This window comes from Pteropus vampyrus, unplaced genomic scaffold (assembly GCF_000151845.1).
Source record: "Pteropus vampyrus isolate Shadow unplaced genomic scaffold, Pvam_2.0 Scaffold126, whole genome shotgun sequence".
Classification (NCBI taxonomy): Eukaryota; Metazoa; Chordata; class Mammalia; order Chiroptera; family Pteropodidae; genus Pteropus; species Pteropus vampyrus.
Genome location: NW_011888907.1, coordinates 3,508,871 through 3,531,872, shown reverse-complemented (window position 1 = coordinate 3,531,872; position 23,002 = coordinate 3,508,871). Strand labels below are relative to the sequence as shown.

The 23,002-nt window shown below is 53.8% G+C and overlaps 2 protein-coding genes and 1 pseudogene across 2 annotated transcripts in view; 1 reads left to right on the top strand and 2 right to left on the bottom strand.

Moving 5' to 3' along the window:
- Nucleotides 1-174: 174 nt before the first annotated feature.
- On the bottom strand, nt 175-6,393 carry ISYNA1 (inositol-3-phosphate synthase 1). The gene is made up of 12 exons (XM_023534578.1): nt 6,255-6,393; nt 3,289-6,027; nt 3,060-3,188; nt 2,791-2,952; nt 2,368-2,500; nt 2,083-2,276; nt 1,685-1,834; nt 1,389-1,604; nt 1,114-1,278; nt 915-1,028; nt 622-839; nt 175-487 (listed from the first exon to the last, which is right to left on the bottom strand). The coding sequence occupies exons 3-12, from the start codon at nt 3,177-3,179 to the stop codon at nt 289-291; spliced, it is 1,671 nt and encodes a 556-aa protein (XP_023390346.1). The 5' UTR covers nt 3,180-3,188; nt 3,289-6,027; nt 6,255-6,393; the 3' UTR covers nt 175-288.
- A 138-nt stretch (nt 6,394-6,531) lies between these two features.
- Nucleotides 6,532-23,002, bottom strand: part of ELL (elongation factor for RNA polymerase II) — a 56,966-nt gene continuing 40,495 nt past the window's right edge. Inside the window, exons 6-12 of the mRNA XM_011366785.2 lie at nt 19,658-19,782; nt 15,723-15,819; nt 13,893-14,367; nt 10,592-10,658; nt 10,175-10,346; nt 9,178-9,222; nt 6,532-8,562 (exon numbers count right to left, since the gene is read on the bottom strand). Of these exons, the coding sequence (XP_011365087.1) occupies nt 8,446-8,562; nt 9,178-9,222; nt 10,175-10,346; nt 10,592-10,658; nt 13,893-14,367; nt 15,723-15,819; nt 19,658-19,782 (1,098 nt within the window). The 3' untranslated portion in view covers nt 6,532-8,445. The remainder of the gene's footprint in view (nt 8,563-9,177; nt 9,223-10,174; nt 10,347-10,591; nt 10,659-13,892; nt 14,368-15,722; nt 15,820-19,657; nt 19,783-23,002) is intronic.
- On the top strand, nt 22,893-23,002 carry LOC111744073 (annotated as a pseudogene).

The window sequence follows — 23,002 nt, the reverse complement described above, 5'->3', positions numbered from 1 at the left end:
ACCCTCCACCCTGGGTCTCAGCCTCATCTTCAGGGCTGGGATTAGGCAAAAGCCCCAGGGGTTCTGGAAGGTCCCTGAGGGTTGGGACAAGAGTTACGAAGGGTAGGTTGAGTCTACCAGGTGAAAAACTACTGGGTGGTTAGGGTTAGGTGAAAGGCATCAAGAACCCACAGGTGTGCCTAACAGTGGTGATGGCTTTATTGTCTGAGGGTAGGGGGTCTGAAAGAGTGGGTGGGTCCTGAGGGATAATGGAGGCAGGAGTTGTAGGGAGCCATTGTGGCCACCACCTCAGGTGGTGGGCGTCAGGGGTGCCTCAGCCTGCGAGTGCCCATTGGTGTCACTGGTATAGCCGTTTGGGGCTGCTGGCGCTGGTTTCTTGCAAGACACAGGGCAAGCAGCAGCCACGTGCCCGACCCACTTGAGCCCTGGGCGCTCCATCTTGTGCTCCAGAAACATGTGGTTCTGTGGCGGAAGCCCCAAACAGGCCCTGGGGGGACAGGTCAGGGCTCAGGGAAAGACCCCATGGCCAGTGCCCTGGCAGCCTCCAATTCCTAAGCCCCATGCACAGCCCCCGTTGAGTGGGCATAAGACCAAAGGGTAGGGATCCCTGGGGGGGCACACCTGAGGATGTTCTCAATGCAGCTGCGCTGGCGGAAGAGCGCATTGACTACTGGACTGCCTGGTGGCACAAGTGGCGCCTTGAAGAGGAAGCCGAGCAGTGACAGCACGGGATGGAAGCCCTGTGGCTCTGGGTCGGCATCAGTGCAGAAGCTTACGCGCTGGCACAGCTCCGTCAGCAGCGCCAGGTCCAGCATGATGGGCGCGGCCAGGAGTGAGTCCTGCAGGGCCAGCGGGTCAGGCGATGGTGGGACAGAAAAGGGGGGCCCCCACTCCTGCCCCCAAGCGCCCCACACCTCGCAGGTGTTGTGCAACACCAGTGTGTTAGTGCCACCCAGCATCAGCTCCGACGTGTACTCATCAAGCGCACGCTTGCTGTCGCCCACATATGGCACATACTTGATGACCACCTAGGGGATGGCACAGAGTCACATGAGTCTGCCCTCCTCTGCAGGTTGCTCCCTCCCTGGATCCCTGTTCCTGCGCCCCACGCACACAGTGGTTGGGCTCCTCGCCGGGTGCATAAAGCACCGGGTTGCTCTGCACCATGTCGTCCACCACGCTGCTCTTGGACACTTCCTTGGAGCGGAATTGTGGCGGCGCTGACAAGTTCCGCCCGTCATTGTTGCCCAGGTGGTTGTAGCTCACAATGGACATGGTCTGCGGGAACATGGGGCCTCACGGATGCTGCAGGCCCCACAACACAAGCCAGGCTCGGGTTCAACCCCCCACCCTGCCTTGAGCCACATACCGCCCCCAGGCCCACGCACCTTTAGGCCAGAGCCGATAAGGAAGTCTACAAGCACTGACTTGACCTTGGTCTGACCTGACTTGAAATCGTCTCCGCCCACAAAGACTCGGCGCTGCCAAGCAAGCTCGAGCACTCCCGGCACCAGGGTGTTCTGTGGCGACCCATTGAGGAAGGCGCAGCCCTCCAAGATGCTGGCCACAGCGAAGAGCGTGGAGGGCGACACCTCCAGGCCCAGCTGTGGGCACAGGTGGACAGTAAGCAGAGGGATTCCTTTGGGGCTGGCCCTGACCCGGCTCCACCTTGGAGCACACCCACCTGGATAGTACGCAGCAGGTTCTCAGCGGTGTCATTGAGGCCTGGAACCAATTCGCAGAAGCGTTCTGTGTTCGCCGTCCATAGCACAATGATTTTGTCCAGCCCCTCGCGGGACCGGAAGTCACAGATGTCCTTGCGGATCTGCTCCAGCTAAGGGAGGGGAGGCGGGGTGGTGGGGTGGTGGGAGGTTGTACAAGCACCCTGACCTGTGGAGGCCTGGGCTACTCAGCTCTCCAGATGCAAACAGGGACCCTCAGGATGGGAGTATGGGGACAAAAAGGGGACAACGCAGGGGTATGTGGGGAACAGGTGGCAGGGGGAGGGGCAAACGGCAGTGGGAATAAGTGCTAGGCGAGAAAGAATTATGAAGGGGGGCCGGGGGAGGGGGCACGCCACACCTGCTGCGCGCGCGTGCCAGGAATGAGGTTGTCAGCACGCGTGCTCTGGTTAGCTGCGATGAACTCTGGGATGTAGACCGAGGGCCGCGGGCGCAGGGCCTCCATGTGCGGCCACAGCTGCTCCTGCAGCCCCCAATCCAGCACCTGCGCGCGCCGCATCGCCTCAGCCAGGTTCAGTGACGATATGTCCCAGCCTGGGGTAGACCCTCAGGCTCAGCCCCGTTCAGCAGCTGTCCCCTCCAGGGACCGCCTCCCACCCCACTCCGGGTCCAGGGCTCCGCCCACCGTCGAACACGAGGTCGTCGGGGGACACCATGGGCAGCAGCGCGTGGAAGGGCACGAACACCTCCTGGCCTTTAGTGTCCAGGCCCAGGCTAACGGTGCCCGCTTGGGTCAGTGAGCCGTAGTAGTTGGCCTCCTGGGGATGTTGGGGGACAGAGTGACAATGAGGGTGGTCGTGGAGTGGAAGGGCCCCACCCCACTGTGGGAGGCCTCAGCTCCAAGCTCCTAGCTCCAAGAGAGGGCTGAAGCCACTTTCCCGCCTGAGGTCCCTTCCGGGAGCTTGCCCCACCTTAGGCTCCACCCCCGTGAAACCGCTCCCTGAGGACCCAACCTCGCAGACTCCGCCCCCTCATGTATGGACTCCAGCAGAGACCTAGCTTCTCAGTGCTCCGCGCGACACCCCCCACCCCCCTCCCCCCTGCCCACCTTGCGACCGGTGCGCGTGGGCCAGGACAGGCGCAGCCGGTTGGCCAGCACCGCAGCAGTAAGCGTGGAGCCGTTGTTGCCGCCCCAGCCGACGAGCATGACCCCAAGCCGGGGCACCTGCCGGGCGGTCCGGAAGGTGAAACGCGTGGACGTGGGCTGCACCTAGGGGCGGGCGGCGCGGTGAGCCTGGGGCTGCAGACGTTGGGCAATCCCATCTTCTCCTGGCTCCCTGGGTCCCCCAGCCCCCGACCCCCTGGTCCCTTGCTCACCTTCAGGACACCCCCCTCGCGGCTCACGCTTGTCGTCCGGTACTCGTATTGTGCCTCGATGGCCTCGGGGCTGTAGACCACATCTGGGCTCTCGACCACAAACTTGGTTGCAGCCTCCATCGCGGCGAGCTGGGGGCGTGGGGTTGGCAGGTCAGCGGGGACAAAAGAGGAGCCAGGCCAAGCCGACTTCCATTTCTTGGACACCTACCGCGCCCGGGGCCCCACTTACCGGCGCGGAGTCGGTTCGAACAGGCGAGCTGCTATCGCTCCGGGGGCCGGAACTCCGGAGAAAAGAGCCACGGCCCCGCCCTTGCTCCGCCTCCTGCTACGCTTGCGCTTGGGGGAGGGGATCCGGAGGAGCAGCGCACCGGCCTTGGACTCGGGTTCGAGGCCGTTCAGCGCAGGACCCACGGGCTATCGCGTGCCTGCCCCACCAAGCGCGCCCCGGCATACACGTGGCCTAGACCCCGGACGGTACACGGAGCGCGTGGATTCACTTCGCACCACAGCCCGTTAAAGCGCGTGGCCTCTTATTCCCTTTTCACAAAAGAGGACAGTAAGGCTGAAAGTGAGTGTCAGGCTCCAGACACAGGACAGGAGGTGGAACTTAGCAGGGTGGCTGGGCCTACAATGGTAGGTCTCCTGTGCTTAAATACTGCAGGGGAAACCAGTCAGAGGACTGAGCTAGGACTTGCACCCCAAAGTCAGATGCTCCTCCAGCCCAAACTGCTTCTCCCTCTCACTTCTAGCACCCACCAGGCATTCTGACCTCCTGACAGGGCTCCCATGGCGGGGTCCTGGGAGGACTCCGTTCTCTGTAGCAGGAGGGCTTGCAGAGCCAGGTGAGGGGGGATGTTAAGTGGTGAGGGGAGAGGAGATGGGCAAGGCCCAAGCAGCCATCTAGGGAGAAGCTAGGCCTGCACAGCACTGCTCCCTGCTATCACCCAGTGATAAGGGAGCGTGGGAACTCAGAGGGCGGGGGTGGTTCGCCCAGGAACTTTCCAAAACAAGCAGCCTCCTCTGGCTGGAAAATTTCCACCACTGGCGTGGGCCCAAAAGGTGGATCATTGGGAACTTTTTGCAGGAAACATGGGCAGGGCCCAGCCTTGCTGTGTGTGTTTTGGGAGGGAGGGCGGTGCTCCAAGACTGGCCCCAGGCTTTGCTGTCATGGGGCCCCAGTGTGAGGGAGTTGGTAGTAGACTGGAGCACACCCAGCTAGAGGAAACTCAGGGAGGGCTGTCTGGAGGATGTAGCTGCTGGAAGGGGTCTAAAGACATCTCTTATCTGGGGGAGTGGGTTCAGGAGCAGATAAAAAGGCAGCTGGGGAGGGGAAGTGGTAGAATGAACTAGGGCAGACCCTAAGGGCTGGGGACAGGGAATATGGTATAAGTATTTGGGTTTTGTCCTAGTACCTGGGTAGAGATTGAGTTTCAACACCAAGGCCAGTGATTTATTCGAGGTGCTGGGAGGGTGGCACACCTGGAGGGGGTATGGAAGCCCTGTGCCAGTCACCACACTCTGCCCTCTGCACCTTCTCCCTTTGGCTGTGGAAGTATTTTCCTAAGTAGTGTGAGCCATTCCAGCAAATTACCAAACCTAAGAGGGGGTCATCAGAACCCCCAATTTATAGCCAGTATTTTCCTAAGCAGCGTGAGCCATTCCAGCAAATTACCAAACCTAAGAGGGGGTCATCAGAACCCCCAATTTATTGTTCAGAAGTATGGTTGGCTGGGGACTTGTGGCTGGTATCTGAAGTGAGGGGCAGTCTTGTAGGACAGAGCAGCTTAACCTGTGGGGGGTGATACCAGCACTGGGAACTAAACTGTTGGATGTCTACTTGGTGTTGGATCAGAGGGTCATAGAAGGAGCTAGCACCTCCAGGCCACAAATGACATCACGGGAATGTGTGCAGAGAGGATAAAGGCCCCAAGATGCAGCCTTGGAGAACCCCAGCATTCCCAGGCAGCATGTGAGAGGTGCCAGCAGGAGGATGGTGGGCTAGGTAGGCTCCCTGGAAGGGCAGAGCTGGGGACAGCTGCAAAGGACTATTCCTAGCAGTCAGTTGGTGATGTAAAGCGACTGTGCAGAGAATGTGCAATATGGGGTGAGTGTGCTGTTTGGGGCAGCTGGTAACTGGAGACCACTGTCCCCACCAGACTGCAGGCTCCTAAGAGCAAGGGCAGAACGGTCTTGATTACTGCTGAGTGCCAGTGCCCAAGGAAGCTGGCTACACAAGAGGGGCTGTGGGATCTGGGTATTGGTGGGAGGAAAATCAAGGACATTATCCAGCAAGTGGTAGCCCCAAGCCCCTTGGCCTCAGCGTAGGTCGTGAGAAAGAAAATCCTTTAAGGCCCCCAGGGGGCTGGACTCATGGCTTCCTCTGCTCAGGAAGGATGGTCAGAGAACTGCTTGCGGCGGCTTGCCTGCACTGAAGAGGTGGTGGCCAGGGTGGCGCCAAACAGCATAGGGGGCTGCAAGCAAGGCTGGTGGAGGGGGGGCAGGTGAGGCTGAGGCATGACAGGAGGCAGGTGTCAGCCTGGGCTCTCGGGTGTAGGGAGAGTGATGTTATCCCCTGGAAAAATGTTGTAGCCAGGCCAGCAGGGATTGGGGGTACATTCTGCCCTGCCAGGCCTGTGTGACCTCACATCCCGCTCCCCTTGGATTCCTGGGCTGCCTTAGAACTCGGGCCAAGGCCACTGGCCTAGGGGCCGCCAGGAAGGCTGAGGCCCACAGCCCTGACCCCTGGACTCTGTTAATCCTAGTCTTATTCTTTATCTGTTTTTCCTTCCCCAAATAAATGCCCACCCCCATCCTGTCCTTGGAGGCCAGGCCCTCTGCCTGCAGCTCCTCACCTGGAACACAAGACAAGGACGGCCATCCCCACTGGCATCCTGGGCCTGTGGAGCTCCACTGGGTCTCAGCGTCCCCTTCCCCATCAGAGGCACAGGGGATGCCCCAGCGTGCTGTCCTAGAAGGAAAGAACAATAAAGTTACTACTGTTTTCATTAGTTGCAGCTCATTTCTCGAAATAAGGACACTTCCCTCACCCCAAGTGGTGCTGCTGGAAGTGGGGGGACACCACTGCTTGTCTCAGCCCACCCCATCCATACTGCAGTAGCAAGGTACACTGCCCTGCTCATACACCCACTGTGGCTCCCCACCGCCCCCACCTCCCCAGTTTCTGCTTATTCCTACCTGTGACCAGGCAGTCTTGGCCTTCTGCCCTGGCACCTGCAGGGCCCACCACCTCAGTTAGGTCAGCTTCCACATGCCAGCCTCATTCCTGGGCACCTCAGTCAGGTCAGCTTCCACATGCCAGCCTCATTCAAGGCTTTGTCAGGATGCCTTCTCTGCCAGGTCCCAGCCCCTGCTCATCACCCTGGTCTGACCTTGGCCCACCCCCACACAGGACCAGGGCTCCTGGGCTATGACAGACACACACGCACCCACGCAGCCAGGGCCGCTGGATTCAGTTCAGTGAAATTTATTGTAGGTTGAAAAAAATCAGCATTTATCTGTTTAGTGTACAAAAGAGACACTAGATCTTTTAAGAAAATATTAGGAAACTGAAGACGTGGATGCCTTTCAATTGTAACATTTTGGCAAAAGTGAAAAGTTCTTGTAAACACCAACTCCATGGCTCAAAAAAGTTTTTCTCCACAGTACAATATTAAAAAGAAAAAAAAAAAACAATATCAATAAGTTAAGACCATATTTAATCAGCTAGAACTTTTGTCCATCAACCCCCAAAGCACAAAACTTTTCTTAGCTTCATAATTCCTTAAAAGGAGAGGAAGAAAAAAAACAAAAAGGAAATTCAACTGAGAGTGCCTTGAACTGATTCCCAGGGCAGAGGGCCGGGGTCTCCTTAAATGATCCTATGTCACCAGTCTGCCTGCTCATGTGCACAGTTGTCTGCACAACTTGGGGACCAGGGGCTGCTCAGCCCTTGTCCACTCTGTCCCAAATGAGAAATAACTGCTAGTGAAACATGAAGGATGAGCTTCCTTGGTGCTCGGGCACCTCGGGGCTCATGGAAGAGACTGGGGGGTGGGCACAGTGCAGGCATTCATGAGGGGCCTGATCTTTGGGAAGCCATCAGGAGATACCCCATGGCTTAGACACACAGACATGTCTCGGCACTGCCGCTCTCCCTGTGGGGCTGCAGCTCACAGTCACCCCCCACTCCACTGAATGTGGCCCTGATTCTGAGCACCCACTTCGGACCCCACCACACCCTGGCAGGGACACACATGGACACACACACAAATGCACACGCACATACACACACACAGCCCCCGACACTCTGGGGGACACTATACTAGGCACGGCAACTAAGCAGCAATTGGGATATCCATGCAGCCCATGCCCCCAGAGCAGGTGGACCGGGTGCCTTTTCTGAGCTCGCTCTTGGGGAGCCCCTTGACTCCACCAATCCCCAGCCCCTCCCTGAGTGCAATCCCCAAGGTGGCTCTAAGACAACCCCAGAACCCACAAGAGGACTGAGGGTGGAGCGAGGTCTCAACAGTACGACATGAAAAGCAGCAGCAAAGGGGAAATTGAGACCACAGAATAAAGTCCAGCACTGTTGCTGCAGAGTGAGCTTGTAGCACAGAGAACCCCAGTGTCCCCAACAGCTGAGAGCCTGAAATAGTGGGTAGGCCCGGGGGCTCCAGCAGCTGCTCTGGGGGCCAGCTGGAGTTCTTGAAATAGACCTAGGGGGTTGAGCTGCCCTGCACACCCCCTCAGAGAGAGCCCACCCTTGCTTGGGCCTGGAGAACCTGGATGGCCTGGCTGGGCACTTGGCCAGAGCCCAGCATGGGAGACGTGACCAAGGCTGGTCTCCCACCCAAACTTCCCAATGGCATCTGTAATACTGCAGAAAGGACACAGGGCAGTGTCTAGACCCTGGGCATCTAAGGAGGGGAGGCACAGGTTTAGAAAAAAGATGCTTTCTCTGTCATATAAAAATAGACTCAAGTCTCATGAGCAGTAGCTAAAAGTGGCTGTCTTTGTATAAAACTAGAAAAAGCAGACAGGCCGGCCAAGTGTTCTGACAAGAGGAAGCTGAAGCCCCTCAGACTGTGGTTGGTGAGGAGCTGGGCTTCCTGGGGAGCCTGTCCTGAGTGGGGGCTGCTCAGGAGGTATGGGGGCTGGGGAGTAGGACGTCCTGCTTGGATCTGTGACCTATGGGTGCCAAATCTACAGGGAGTCCCCTGAAAGCCGGCATTGCTGGTTCATCTGCTGGCTCAGATGAACGTGTCTTCTTCGTGTTTATTTTGTTAAATAAATCTTTCTCCCGTTTTCAGCTCCCCCCGCCCCCAGCTTTCCCGCCATCCAGAAGGGTCAGTCCAGGGATGGGGACCTCCTTCCCTTCGGCCTGGGGCTAGGGCCAAGCCTGCAGCTGCCGCTGGTCATATTCAGCGATGAGCCTCTTGATGTGGGCCAGCTTGCTGTGCAGGTACTCACAGCGGTGCTTTTCCTGGCTGTAGTTGGTGTTGGTCTGCAACAGAGTGGTGGGGTGAGCTACATTCTGCGGCCACTGGTATGGAGCGTGGCTGGAATGGGCACTGCCCTATGTGAAGGTGCTAGCCTACTGGCTGCCTCAGGCTCCCGCCACTCCTGCCTGCAGGCCAGTGCCCACCAGGCAATGACAAGGACCACTTCTCTGTCTTGGGCTAGAGTCCTAGGCTGGCATCATTCCCAAGCCCCAGGCCCTGCCCTGAGAAATAGGGTTGTGGCCAGGGAAAGAGTCAGATGTGAGATTGGCATGAAGCCTCAAGGATGGTCTGGGGCCTAGCTGACAGGGGACCACTTGGCACGCAAGGCACACATATGGTGAACCCACAGCTAGTAGCCTTTAGGAACGAGAGCTAACATTGCTTTGACTGGACATTAGCCAGGAGCCACCTCATAGGAGACTTTCAGGTACCCCAAAGACAGGGCTCAGAGCCCATGAAGCTGGGTGTCCCTCTCAGACTAACAGCTAAGGGTGGGAACTTCACTTCCTCTCCTTGACTTTGGGGGCTGCACCACCAAGCAGTGGGACAGCTGAGGGGTGCTGGGGTGCCCAGAGAGGGGCTGCTCCCCACCACTCCACAGCTGGGTGGAGACTCACCTTTTTGATTTTGCGATATTCCTGCAAAATCTGTCCACGAGTAGTCTGGAGGAAAACAAAAACAAAGAAAACAATGCCCTCACTTGTGAGAAGCTCCAATGAAGCAAGGTGCTCTCCAATAACCTGTGACCTGTGGATCACCACATACCTGGGGACAATAACCTCTGGGTGGCCCTGCAGGGAGCTGACCAAAGTACAGAGGAAGGGCAGTAGACTATGAGGAGGAAGCTAGACCAGGGGGCAAGGTGCAGGGGCCCAGCCTCAAGGACAAGTCGGTAGTGGGAGGGGGCAAAAAGCATGCAGATGGCCTCCTTCCCTTGTACCTCAGTTGGCCTGTCCACTGTTCAAGGCTATGTACAGAGGCCCCTGACCACCTGGGATTGCAGGGGGAGGCTGGGGCATGTCTATATGCTGGCAGGGAGGAAGGAGGATAGGGATATCCTTAGGGCTTGTGTGTTTCAGACTCTCAGAACCCTCATCGCTCCTCCAATCACGATCCATCTCCTCTGGAAACCAAAGTGGCCTCCGCCAAGGAGATAGACCCTGACCCCTGATTAATTAGGTCTGGCCCTGCAGTCTGGTGATCAGACGAAAGGTGGATCAAGAAGGAGGCTGGTGTCTGAGGGCTGGTGACCAAGGCCCTCCTACATGGTCCTACATGGGGGCCTAGGGAGCCTGTGTGCTGTAGGCCAGAGGACAAGGGACTCCTAGTATGGGTGGAGATTCCACAGGGACCCTCCATCCCCTCTCACCTCCCGCCGTGGCTCTGAAAGCACAGCTGGGCCATGGATACAGTGTGGCCTGGCCCTGTCCCTCTTGGCCAGGGGCTGAGGTGTCCTGTGATGTGAGTAGCAGGGTACCAACAAGGGGTGGCTACCTGTCAGGCTACTAGGGGGTGAAATATTGGAACAGCCCCTCCTCACCAGGGAGAGCAGAGGCTAGACTGTGAGAAACAAACCTGTCTCCCTCATGGTGAGGTGTGAGCAGGGGGCCCTACCTCATACTCCTCGGAGCCCTGGGAGAGTTGCCGGAGCTGGGCGTCCAGCTGAGTGAAGCGCCGTGTGATCTGCTCAATGCGGGAGTGCAGGTCGCGGTACTCGCTGTACTCGGCATTGAAATCGTTCTTGTAGCTCTGACGCTGCTCCGAAGAGGAGATGGTGGCATATTTTCTGGAAACAGGAGAGAGGCCGGCAGGGCTCAGGGGTCACTGTGGAGGCTAGAGTGCCCGTGGCCGCATGGTTGATCCCACCTTAGGGAGGGCCTGACCCAAGCAGGAGCTTGGCCTAGAACAGGATGGGTGTTTGCAACTGGCTCACAGGGACTTGGCTTAGAACTGCTGCTGCTGAGTGCAGGGCGGGGAGGGGGCAGCAGGGGCAAGGCCCTGGGAGAGGAGGGGCCTCAAGTTAGTACTCACAGCAAGTAGTCAGGCGTCTCCGAGGTTGACGTGGGGATGCTTGAGCTGTTGCAGGTCCCGTTTAAACCTACAAAGAACAAAAGAGATCTGCAAAAGGTTCACACTTGGTTGTCTGAAGGACACAGAGAGACAGGTAAGCACCACTCAGGGGCCCCCGCTGGGTCCAGGGGAATCGAGGCCTTTCTGTGATGTGTGCTATGTCTCTGAACAACAGCCCCTTAAATGCTAAGTACCCAGATAGCACCGCAGGCATGTGTTCAGCATGTAGCTGAAAGGATAGGTCAGAGCCAAAGCCTGAGCAATCCAACCAGAGCTTGACCTGTCCAGAGGCTTTGCTGCTTCTGCTGACTGTACATAAAAGGCCACTACACTGAAGCGACCCCATCTAACCAAGTCCTTGTGGTGTTCGGCTTCTGCCCTTGAAGAACAGAGAGAGTCGGCCCAGGGGAAACATTGCACCTGCCAGAATCTCTACCTGCTAATGGGAATTGGTGGTCTGAGTTCCACCTGTTGTTTCTGCTCTTCTCACTGGTCAAGGGATTTTGGGACCTGTAGGGCAGCCCCAGAACAGGGCTGGGTTGGAGTCTCGAAGGGATACATTCCAGGCTGTCCTTGTGGTGGGGTTCAAGGACACGGGGCCAAGGCCTGCCCAGATCATACTCAACTGAAAACTACAAACTAGTGTTTTCTACTCCTCCCTCCCAGCTTCTTCCAGATGGCTTTCCCAACATAGAAGCGGTTTTATTTTGTAGCATATCCTCAGCGAGGGGGCAGCCCCCTAGCCCATCACGTTTGCCAAGCCTTCTCTAGTTTCACACTTAGGTTGCAGCATCTGGGTGTAAGGCTGTCCTGCACTGTGGGGTTCCCACCAGTGGATGGAGCACAACCCCTCCCGAACCTGGGTGTGTTGTCTTTAATGAGGTTGTGGTCTCCCTGGGCTGAAGCCCATTGAACACGTATGTGAGGGTTTAGTCCACACTCCCATGATACATGCCCAGCACAAGGCAGGTCTCCTGGGATGTTCTGTGTTGAGGCACAGGGTTGGATCAATCTGGCACTCAAGACACCTTTGGGGTCTGCCCTGTGACAAACCTCTGAGGCCCCTGCTCCTGCTAAAGCACTCTGCACAGCCATCACTTGGCCTCCCCTGCACCAGCCAAGTGGTTTCTGCCATGGGGCCTCAGGCTCACTGGCAATACCCACTATGGCTGCTCCTCTCCCCCAACTCCATCTGTCCCCTTCATAGCCCCCCATCACTCCACTAGCTTCTCCTGTGCCTCTCAAGGGCAAGGGATATAGGGATGCATTTTTGAGTTCAAGCTGCAGGCCCCAGAGTGCCGTCCCACTCTGCTCATAGGGGTCAGTGGGCCTGAGCTGAGCCCAAACCCCTGTGCCAGCCTGCCGAGAAAGGGACCCTGAGGCCACAAGAGTGGTCTACAGCCTAAATAAGAGGTGGGGAAAGGGGCAGCACAGGACTCAAGAGTAGCCTGCAGTATAGGATGATAAAGATGGCGGGGTGGGGCTTGGGAGGTAAGAGTTGGAGCTATGGGACTAGGGCTGGCTGAACAGAGCCACCTGTCCCACAGGTGGAGGCCACCACACCTATCACGGACAGAGGCGATCAATGGGGAGGGCTGGGACAGCAAGGTCAGACTAGGAGACAGTGCCATGCAGAAGTGTGAGTTAAACAGATGTAAGAAGCTTCCTCAGGTGCTGGCCTGGAAGCTTCCCCAGTGAGTGTGGAGGAGGGGCCTGTGCCAGAGAACAATGCCATTGTTAAAAGAGGTGGGTGGTTCCCACTTATATTTGCCTGCATGCTCAGAGCGCAGCACACTCCCCAGAAAGAGCTGCAGAGCAGCACAGGGTGAGGAAGGCTCTGGGTGGGCTCTGAGGAGCTTTGCTATTGTTATCATTTGAGCTGCCTTCACAATGTAGGTTAAAACGCAGATTTTGGAACTCCGCCACACTTTTCCTCCTCCCGGAGGTGTCTACTCTTTGATAATGCCTGATTCTACAACTCATTTGCTCACCTCAGCTTGGGGACTGGGGACAAGCTGCCAGGCAAGGCAGACTTGCATCAGGCAGAATGTGAGCCCTATGCATCACGAGGCCAGCTTGGGCTGCACCTTCCTGGCCCATGTTCAACTTTCCCAGGACCCTGCCAGGGGAACAAGGGTCTCACTTGTACTGTTTGGGATAGAACATGCTGCCCAGCCAGGTTGCTCAGGGCCTGTCTCCCAAGGCGAGATGGGATCAAAGAAGTAACTCAGGGAACCAGGCCACTTTCTCCCAATCTGCCTGCCAGATGCTGGGAAGCCCAGTGGAACAGCAGGGCTGAGAGAAACCCAGAGGACTGATCATCTGTGTCCACTAGGACCTGCCCTCCAACCACAGGGAGGGGCTGGCACAGCCTTTCTGAAGGGTAGCTCCTTAAAAAGCCTTAAGGAGAAGGCAGCTCTGCCCTCCCAGGAATGCCCCTTGTTCAGGACCCTGCCTGGGGAAATGATCAGAGTAGTGGCAGGTGACAAGCCTGGGTTTGCATGTGACTAAGTGGGGCCATGATTTTGTTGCTATATGCTGATCAAATTAAGTTCACAGCCACATAGGGTGCTCAGCTCAGGTGCCTGGGGCTGTGAACTCAGGATGGCCCAGGCTCTGGAGGTAACTACCCCAGCCCCGCCACCAGCCCAGCCTATTCACATGCCCCTCCAGGATCCCTGGGCCCCAGAGAGGTCCTCCTGCTTGGTATCCAGCCCTGGTTGGCCTTGCACCCCACATTCTGCTGCTGAGACCCAAGATCCCTCAACTTTCAGCTCCCCCGCCTGCTGCATGACCTTGTTTCAGCGCTTACCATACTTTTCCCACAGGCTTCTCAGGCCACAAGAGGCCCATAGCAGTACCGGTGCTGCCCCTCTCCTGCCAGGCCATCCCCACAGCCTCCCCTGAGTCCAAAAGGCCCTGGCTCCACCTTGCCCCTCTCAGTCTCTGTGCCTGGAACTTGTTCCTCTCCACATGCATTGCCCCTCCGCAGGTCTTATCTTGGTCAGACCTGTGTCTCTAGCCCCCAGCGCTGGCCTGGAGCACGCAGGACAGTAGGAGTCTCCAGCGCCGAGACTGTCGGGGCATTTATAGATACCCTGTGTGAGAAAACAGTGTGCAGAGAGGCTGAATATGCAGGGTGAGCCAACAACGGGGAAGTGTGGGGCAGTGCAGCCCCCTTGGCAAGATGTGGAGCTGGTGTTCAAGCTCCTGACAGCGCCCTCCTGCTGAGTCTGTCCCAGGCCTGCCTCTTGGCACCTACCTGGGGCAATTGGTGGGGCTCCAAGGGAACCAGGCACAAGGTCAGGTGCCCGGGACTGATGCCTGTCCCCAGCTGCCCTCTCCTTGTCCTTGTGCTTCTTGGACTTCTTCTTGGACTTGCCCCGAGACGAGCTGCCATGGGGCCTGCTGGTCTGGGAACAGTCTGTCAGCAGGGGAAGGCTGAGGCATGGGGCAGGGGCTGAGGTGGCCACTTCCCCGTGCTCGCAGTCCCGGCCACTGTGGCCCAGGTCATTACTGACATCAGCCAGAGGGTCGTGTGCCCTTGGGGGCTCCAGCCGTGGGGGCAAGTGGGTGTCCATGCCGACCAGTGGGCCTGGGGTGGGCAGTAGGGCCTCACGGCCATGGGGCACAGTCAGCTTCCCATTGACCGTGGGCTGAGCTCTCTGGGTGAAGTGCGATATCCGGGGTTTCTTGTTGACCAAGGGGTCGATGAAATCAGGAGGCTGAGGCCGTTTCTGTGAAGGAAAAGAGACCATTTTAGAGGGGAAACTGTATCTGGAGTGGCTGGTATCCCCTGGGGAGTGGCTCAGAAGCAATGTGCAGACCTGAGCTGAGCCGGCAGGCAGCCCAGGCCTGGAGGAAATCTAGTCCCCACCTGCAAGGCCCACTCTGGACAGTGGGGGCACTGGAGACTCCTGCAGTCCTGCCAACCAGGCCCTTGGTGCCTCCCGCAAGGACTGTGCAGAAGGAAGGGCAGCCAGGTCATCAGTGGACCGCCTCAATCATCTTCATGGACTGGTCTTAAATACTGCTGTGCTCAGTAGCTACCCCAGATGATGGGGATGGTGACAGAGCCAAGTCTGAGGGACACTGGGCAGCCCCACAGACCGGGACCCATCACACCAGACCCGTGACTACTTGGATCAGACAGAAGCTCTATGACATGGTCTAGGTCTTATCCCCATTTCACAGATGATTAGACTGAGGCATGTGAGGCAAGGCCAGATCATAGGAGGGGACCCAGCATTGGACCAGGTGGCCCTGACCCAGGGAAGCAAATAAAGAAAGAAAGATGGTGGACGGCAGGCCTAGGACCAAGGAGCCACAGTGGAGTGTGGGTGAAATTAGGCCCCATAACCAGGGTGTATATGGACCCAGCCTTCCCACAAGGAGGCCTCAGGGCCATGAATATGGACTGGGTGCTTCAGGTTGAAGAAGTGGGAGATGAGGGTGACAGAGGAGGAGGAGGGAGGAGGAGGGGAGGAATAGGGAGGAGGAGGAGGAAGAAGAGGGAAGAGAAGGAAGAGCTCAAGGAGGAGGGAGGAAAAGGGCCTGAATGTGGGACTCACAAGTCAGAGCATGCAGGTAGGTGGGAATAGCTTTTACCAAAAAGCTCAAGCAATGGTGAGGGGGCGCATAGCCAAAGACCACCCTAGCCAGAGCCAGGTAAGTTTCTCCCACTCCCAGTGCCCTCCCTGACTACTGACTTCAATGACAGTGACCACCGCTCACGGGACCACACTGGGCACCGTCTTATCCTGCAGCTAGCATACAGGATTTTACAGAACCCTCACTAAAACCCTAAGAGGCAGCAGACCCAGGTACAGAGAAAGCATGAAGCTCAGGGCAGTCCAGTGCCTGCCCTCCCTCAGCCGCACCACCCACAAATGTCCAAGGGAGATGCACCCAGGTCCTGGGCCCAGGCCCCAGGCCTAGGGGAAGCCAGGCATCTGCTCACTGGTTGAAGAAAACATCCCAGCCCTGAGCCAAGGGCCCAATGGGCTACCTAAGCATCAAGGTTGGGTCAGGCCCATTTGGCTCTGGGTTAAACCTGCCCTCCTCCACCAGCACCTCCACCCATTGCTCCTACCTGTGGGGGTGAGGCTGAACTCCCATGCTCATCTGGGGGGCTGGCAGCAGCAGGGTCTCCAGGGAGGCCGCCTGTGCTCTGTGGCTGGCATAGCTTCCTGCGGAGAAGCAGGGTAGGTGGGGGCTTGCTGCAGCACTTCTCGGGGCGCATCCAGGCTCATCTGTCTCTGCATTGACATCACGCTGTCCCACCCTTGACCAGTGATTCAGGGAGGGGCCACCACCCCGCTGAATCAGAGAGGGTGAGCATGCTGGGTACACTAGAGCCTGGCAGGCAGAGCAGCCGGAGCATATCCCGTTCGGGTTCATCCACAGCTGCCCTGCAGCCTCGGCCTCACTGCCCAGAGGACTGCTCCACAAAGTGTCCTGTGCCCAGAGAAGGGTCAAAGTTGACCACCTAGACCCCCATTACCATGGAGACCAGGGAACCATGTAAAATGACCAAACACTCAAGGTCTGTCCCTTGAAATCTGGGCTCACTGAGGCACTGGTCCCTCAACTGTTCATCCTAATAATGACGCTCATTGCAGAAACTTTAGAGAATGTTGACTAGAACTGAGATGACCTGGTCTGTGACAGGAAGGCCTCTCAGATTCAGCACCCGCCTTCCTGGGAGCCCAGGCCACAGCACCTACTTGTGGACGGCAGAGGCATCCACTGGCCTGCCTAGACCTAAGCAAAACAATGCAGCCAGAGATAAGAAGAAAGACACACCAACACTTGATGGGCAAAGAGAGGCCCTGATAAAGACGCCGGATTGTGTGTGGTGCTGAGGGCCTTCCACGCACTGCAGAGAGGCTGAGGTCTGGGGACTCAGGGGCCGGGTCTGAACTGCTCCAACCAGCAATGAGCAAGTCTGACTCCCAGACCAAATGGCTACATTCCAAACCACTGCTGCTGTCCACTGCCCAAAATGCAAGGAGAGCCACAGGAAAGGTGCCCAAAACATGCACACAGTGACTAGGGCAACATGGTCCCCATGGCCAAGGGGAAACAGGTTTGCTGTCCAGCCACATGGAAGCCACAAGAGCTCTTGTTAAAGACAGAAAACCAAGGACAGGCATTTCCATCTATTCTTTTTTAAGCCACCAGTAAAAAGGCATGAAGAGGAAAGGGAACAAGAGAGTGACAACATTTAACACTAAAACAGAAGTACAGGTGGTGACTGTCCTATAGAATCCAAGAAAACCAAGTCCCAGGCTACAGAACCCCATGACCTGGGGGTTGGAGCCTCAGATACCTCAGAAGAGGGGTCCCCGAGCAGCCCTGCTCTGGGTCCTGATCTGCTACAGAGTCCATAGCATGTCCAGGAGAGGAGCACAGGCCTTCTCCAGGCACTGGGAGGTTGCCTGGGCCACACCCAAACAACAAGAGAAACAGACATGTGGTCTCTGGAGAAAAGGAAACAAAGGGGCCCCCCTGAGGGAGCAGAGCCATCCAGAGGAAAGACCTGGGGAGCGGGGTACTTCCAGGCAACAAATGTCAGATGCAAAATAGACAGAAAAATGCATTTAAAAGAGAAGAGAGACTGTAAGAGGATGAAAACTTTAACTCAACAACAAAAACACCAGTCTTACTATATTCAGAAAGACAAAGGCAGTACCATCTCTCCAAAGAAGACATATAGACATCTCTCCAAAGAAGACATACAAATTGGCCAATAAGCATAGACATCTCTCCAAAGAAGACATACAAATTGGCCAATAAGCACATGAGAAGGTACTCAACACCGCTATTCACCAGGGAAATGCAAATCAAAACCACAATGAGATACTACTTCACTCCCACTAGGATGGCTAGACTCAACACACACACACACACACACACACACACACAGAGAAAATAAGTGTTGGCGAGGATGTGGAGAAGTTGGAACCTTTATGCCCTGCTGGCAGGAATGTAAAATGGTGCAGTCACTAAGGAAGAGTTTAGCGGTTTTCCAAAAAGTTAAACACAATTACCACATAGCTCAACAACCAGTATGTGTTTGAGAACTGAAAATCCACATCCACACAAATTCTTGGACACAAATGTTCATGGCAGCACTAGTCACAACGGCAAAGAGGTGGGAAGAACCCAGGTGTCCATCAAGGGATGAATGAATAAACAAAATGAGGTCCATCCACACAACAGAATATTATTTAGCCATAAAAAATAATAAAGCATTAACACACGCTATAATCTGGATGAACCCTGAAAACACTGCACTGAGTGAAAGACCAAACACAAAAGGCCACATGGTGTATGATCCCATATATAAATGTCTAGAAGAGGCAAATCCATAGAGACAGAAAGCAGAGTAGTGGTTGCCAAAGGGAAGGCAATGGGGGAGTGACTGATAATGATGAAGAGAGTCTCCTTTGAGGTGACAAAAATGTTCTGAAATTAGATAGAGACGATGGTTGAGCAACACTGTGAATACCATTGAGTGTACACTTCACATGGGTGACTTGTATTAAGTGAACTATATCTCAATAATATGATGCTACAAAAAGACAACAAGAAGGACTCTTGGGAACTAGAAATGATGGCCAAGAAAAACACAGACTGGGAGAAGCCAAAGAAGAGTCTAGGAGTGCAGTACCCTGTGTTAGAATTAGAGGAAGCATGAGAAAGGGCAGCGAGGCCTTTTCACCACTGCCCACTGACAGGAAGAAGGACTAGCGAGTTTTCAGAATGTGAGGGCCGCAGCTCCCGCCCTACATCACCTGCTATACTGTCCATGTGGACATGCACTGGGCCGGGTGGTGAACCTCTGAGCACTGTTTCCTACCACAGACATGTGCACACACACTTGTGTACAAACATACACACAAGCTATTCGCTTTTGGCCACATCCCTTCCCTGGAAATCAGTGAGGCCAAGACCCTGCGGTCCGAGAACTCAGAAAGCTGCTGAGAGATTCTAAGGATAGATGGACAGGAACAGCCTCACTGTGCCTCTTGAGTGCCCCTTGCCACCACAAAGCAGCTGGGTGGGGGAAATCAACCATTTCAACACTGGACCTTTTGCCCAAAATTGTGTGATGGATGAAAACACCTACAGAAGGGGACAGTGCCAACTCGACATGTTTAACTAGGAAAACAGAAGACCCCCAGAGAGGGGATACCGGGTCGGACGCATCTTCTGCAGAGATCACCACCACCACCCCCTGCCCCCAGCTACCCAACACCCAGAGACCTCAGACAGCCAGAGCAGGGACCTCAGGCCTGGTGGCTCAGGAATGAGTGTCCCCCAGGGCTGAGGAGGAACCTGGGATTCACACAGAGTGGTCCCAACTCAGTTCTGCTTTCCAGATGTAATTAATGCTTTAAACAGCTGAACTTAAAAAAAAAAAAAATCCCTCACAAAGATCTCCAAGTCCCTGAGAAATCACTTAAAGACTAAGCGATCAGCCGGCTCCTAGGTCAGGCATGTATCAGAAGCATTAGTTGTTGGCCTAGGCAGGCCCCATACTCACTCCTCTCAGAGCCTCCTAAACCACTCTGACCTCTAGTCTCAATTAACCCTAGAAGGAATGCATTTAATTAACACTGCTTAGGACTGCAAAAAGCTTTGTTTTTGTACTTCAGGTTCTTTAATGGTTCTAAGAAGGAAGCTCCAGCAAGAGAGGCCCATGGGGACAGAGCAAGTCACAGGTAGAAGCTTCACGGGTAGGGAGGGGCAGCGGGAACAGTCTGGGTGGACTGAGGCCTCTGTGGGGCACTCTGGTGTATGTAACAGTAACATATTCCCCCAACGCTACGGGGGTGGGGGCAGGGCTAGGTTTTCCCCAAGTTGAAGACCAAGGTGGGGTACCTAGGCTGTGGGGAAAATGGCTAGAATCCCCATGGACCCTACCACCCTGCTCTTAGCCCCGAGGTCTTGGGACCAGGTGAGGCCACCCCAGCATCCTGGAGATAAGATCTGCCCCAGGCCCAGGGGAAACGGCCTTACCGAACAAGCATGCGCTTTAGCAGCTGCTGGTCTCCCTCTGAGTAGCCAGGCCAGTCCTTCTGCACATCTTTATACACACAGTCCTTCAGTGTGCACGTGCCGTCCTTAGCATTCACATTGGCCACCTACAACAGAGAGCCACCGTCACCTTGTGGGAAGCCCAAGGGGGAGAGGGCATGAAGGAAGGCAGACAGACCTGGAAGGGAAGAGGACAGCATCCCGCCCCCAGCTCCCTTGTACCAGGTCCAGATGCACACATCTTACAGCTGCTGGGGGCCACGCTGGCTCCAAAGAGGGGGACTGTCATCTATAAACCATACCAACCTCCCACGGCTATGGACTGAATGCGTGTGTTCCCCCAAAGTTCACGTTAAATCTTAACCCCCAATGCGATGGTATTTGGAGGTGGGGCACCTTTGGGAGATGATTAGGTCATGAGAGTGGAGCCCTCATGAATGGTATTAGTGCCTTTATAAAAGAGATGCCAGAGAGCTCCCTGGCCTCTTCTACCATGTGAGGACACCATGAAAAGATGTTGCCTATGAACCAGGAAAAGGAACCTAACCAGGTACCCATTCTGCAAGCACCTTGATCTTAGACTTCCAGACTCCAGAACTGTAAGCAGTAATGTCTTTTGTTTGATTCGCCCAGTCCATGGGAGTACAGGAGCGTGAATGGACAAAGACATTCACTCTTGGATTTGCAGCTCCTGCAGCAGAGTAGGCTGAGGTTGGGGCTGCCTCCAGGGGCCAGACTGAGCCCACACCAGCCAGCTCTCCTTCCATTGGTTAACAGAGAATAAGTTAGTCTTCAATATGGTTTACAAACATGGATTTAAAACATCTGCCTTACACACGCAGAAGAAAATGAACAACTGTGTGTGTGTGTTTGTGTGTGTATATACATATATATAACTATCCTTTTCATATTCATAATGGTAACCACACATCGAAGATTCAGAACTGAAGTATATAACATAAAACAAAAAGAACTAGAGGCAAAACCCACAAAAGCCAACCAAAATAAAGAAAACAGAAACACAAGGACAAAGAAGCAGTGGAAACACCGAGCTACCAGAAAGCAAAAGATAAAATAGCTATAAGACCTCATATTTCAATAATCACACTAAATGTAAACGGACTGAACTCACCAATAAAAAGGCACAGAGTTGCAGAATGGATCAAAACACAAAACCCAACCATATGCTGCCTCCAGGAGACACATCTCAGCTCCAAAGACAAATACAGACTCAAAGTGAAAAGGTGGAAAATGATATTTCAAGCAAATAGCATTTAGAGAAAAGCGAGAGTAGCGGTACTAATATCGGATGAAACAGACTTCAAAAATAAAAAAGGTAAAGAAAGATACAGAGGGACACTTCATAATGATAAAGAGAATCATGCACCAAGAAGACATAACACTTATTAATATCTATGCTCCCAATCAGGGAGCCCTGAAATGTGTAAAGCAATTATTAACAGAACTAAAGAGAGAAACAGACCAAAACACTTTCATAGTAGGGGATCTAAATACCCCACTGTCGAATATGGACAGATCATCCAAACAGAAAATCAGTAAGTAAATAACATCCTTAAATGACACATTAGACCAAGTGGACATAATTGACATACACAGAGCCTTCCATCCCCAAACAGCTGCTTATACATTCTTCTCTAGTGCACATGGAACATTCTCAAGAATCGACCACATACTGGGACACAGAAATAGCCTCAACAAATATAAGAGGGTTGAAATCATACCAACTATATTCTCTGATCATAATGCTTTGAAACTAGAGATCAACTGCAAAAATAAATCAGGAAAAACCACAAATACGTGGAGATTAAACAACATGCTACTAAAGAATAACTGGGTCAGGGAAGAAATAAAAAGAGAGATCAAGAGATACACAGAAACGAATGATTATGATAGTACAACATATCGAAACGTTCGGAACATGGCAAAAGCGGTCCTAAGAGGAAAGTTCATATCATTACAGGCCTATCTCCAAAAACAAGAATGAGCCCAAATAAACAACCTAACGCTTCATCTTAAAAATCTAGAAAAGAGCGAGCATATGAAGCCTAAAGTCAGCAGAAGGAAAGAAATTGTCAAAATTAGAGCAGAAATGAAACTGGAAACAAAAAGAAAAAATATATACAACAAGGAGCTGGTTCTTTGAGAAGGTTAATAAAATTGACAAAACCCATGGCTAGACTCACTAAAGAAAAAAGAGAAAGGACACAAATAAACAAAATCAGGGATGAAAGAGGAGAAATTACGACTGACATCACAGAAATACAAAGGATCATACAAGAATACTATGAAAAAGGATATAATACCAAATTTAATAACCTAGAAGAAATGGATCAGTACTTAGGAAAATAAAATCGTTCTAGACTGAATCAAGAAGATCTGGAAAATCTGAATAGACTGATCATCAGTATAGAAAATGAAACAATCATCAAAAACCTACCAAAAAGTAAAAGTCCAGGACCAGATGGCTTCACCAGTGAATTCTACCAAACATTCAAAGAAGATTTAATACCTATTCTCCTCAAACTCTCCAAAAAATTGAAGGGAGGCAATACTTACCAACTCATTTTATGAGGCCTGATACCATTTTATATCACTCTGATACCAAAACCTGGTAAAGATAACACAAAAAAAGATAACTACAGACCAATATCTCTCATGAACGCACATGCAAATATCCTAAATAAGATACTAGCGAACCGAGTATAGCAACATATTAAAAAGATTATACACCACGACCAAGTGGGCTTCATCCCAGAGGCACAGGGATGGTTCAACATATGCAAATCGATCAATGTGACACACCACAGAAAAAGCCTTCAACAAGATACAGCATCCATTTATGATCAAAACACTTAACAAAATCTGTATAAAAGGAAAGTACCTTAACATAATAAAGGCCATATATGAGAAACCCTCAGCCAACATTATACTTAATGGTGAAAAACTAAAAACCTTCCCTCTTAGATCAGGAACAAGGCAAGGCTGTCCACTATTGCCACTGTTATTCATGGAATGCAGCTCCTAGCGAGTGCAATCAGGCAAGAGAAAGATATAAGAGGCATCCAAATAGGAAACAAAGAAGTCAAACTGTTCTCTATGTAGAAAATCCTAAAGACACCACAAGAACACTACTAGAAACAATAAGCAAATACAGTAAAGTCTCTGGATACAAAATCAACGTTCAAAAATCCATAGCGTCCTCAGCCATGCTACCCTGAACAAACCCGAACCCATCTGATCTTGGAAGCTAAGCAGGGTCAGGCCTGGTTAGTACTTGGATGGGAGACCACCTAGGAAGACCAGGTG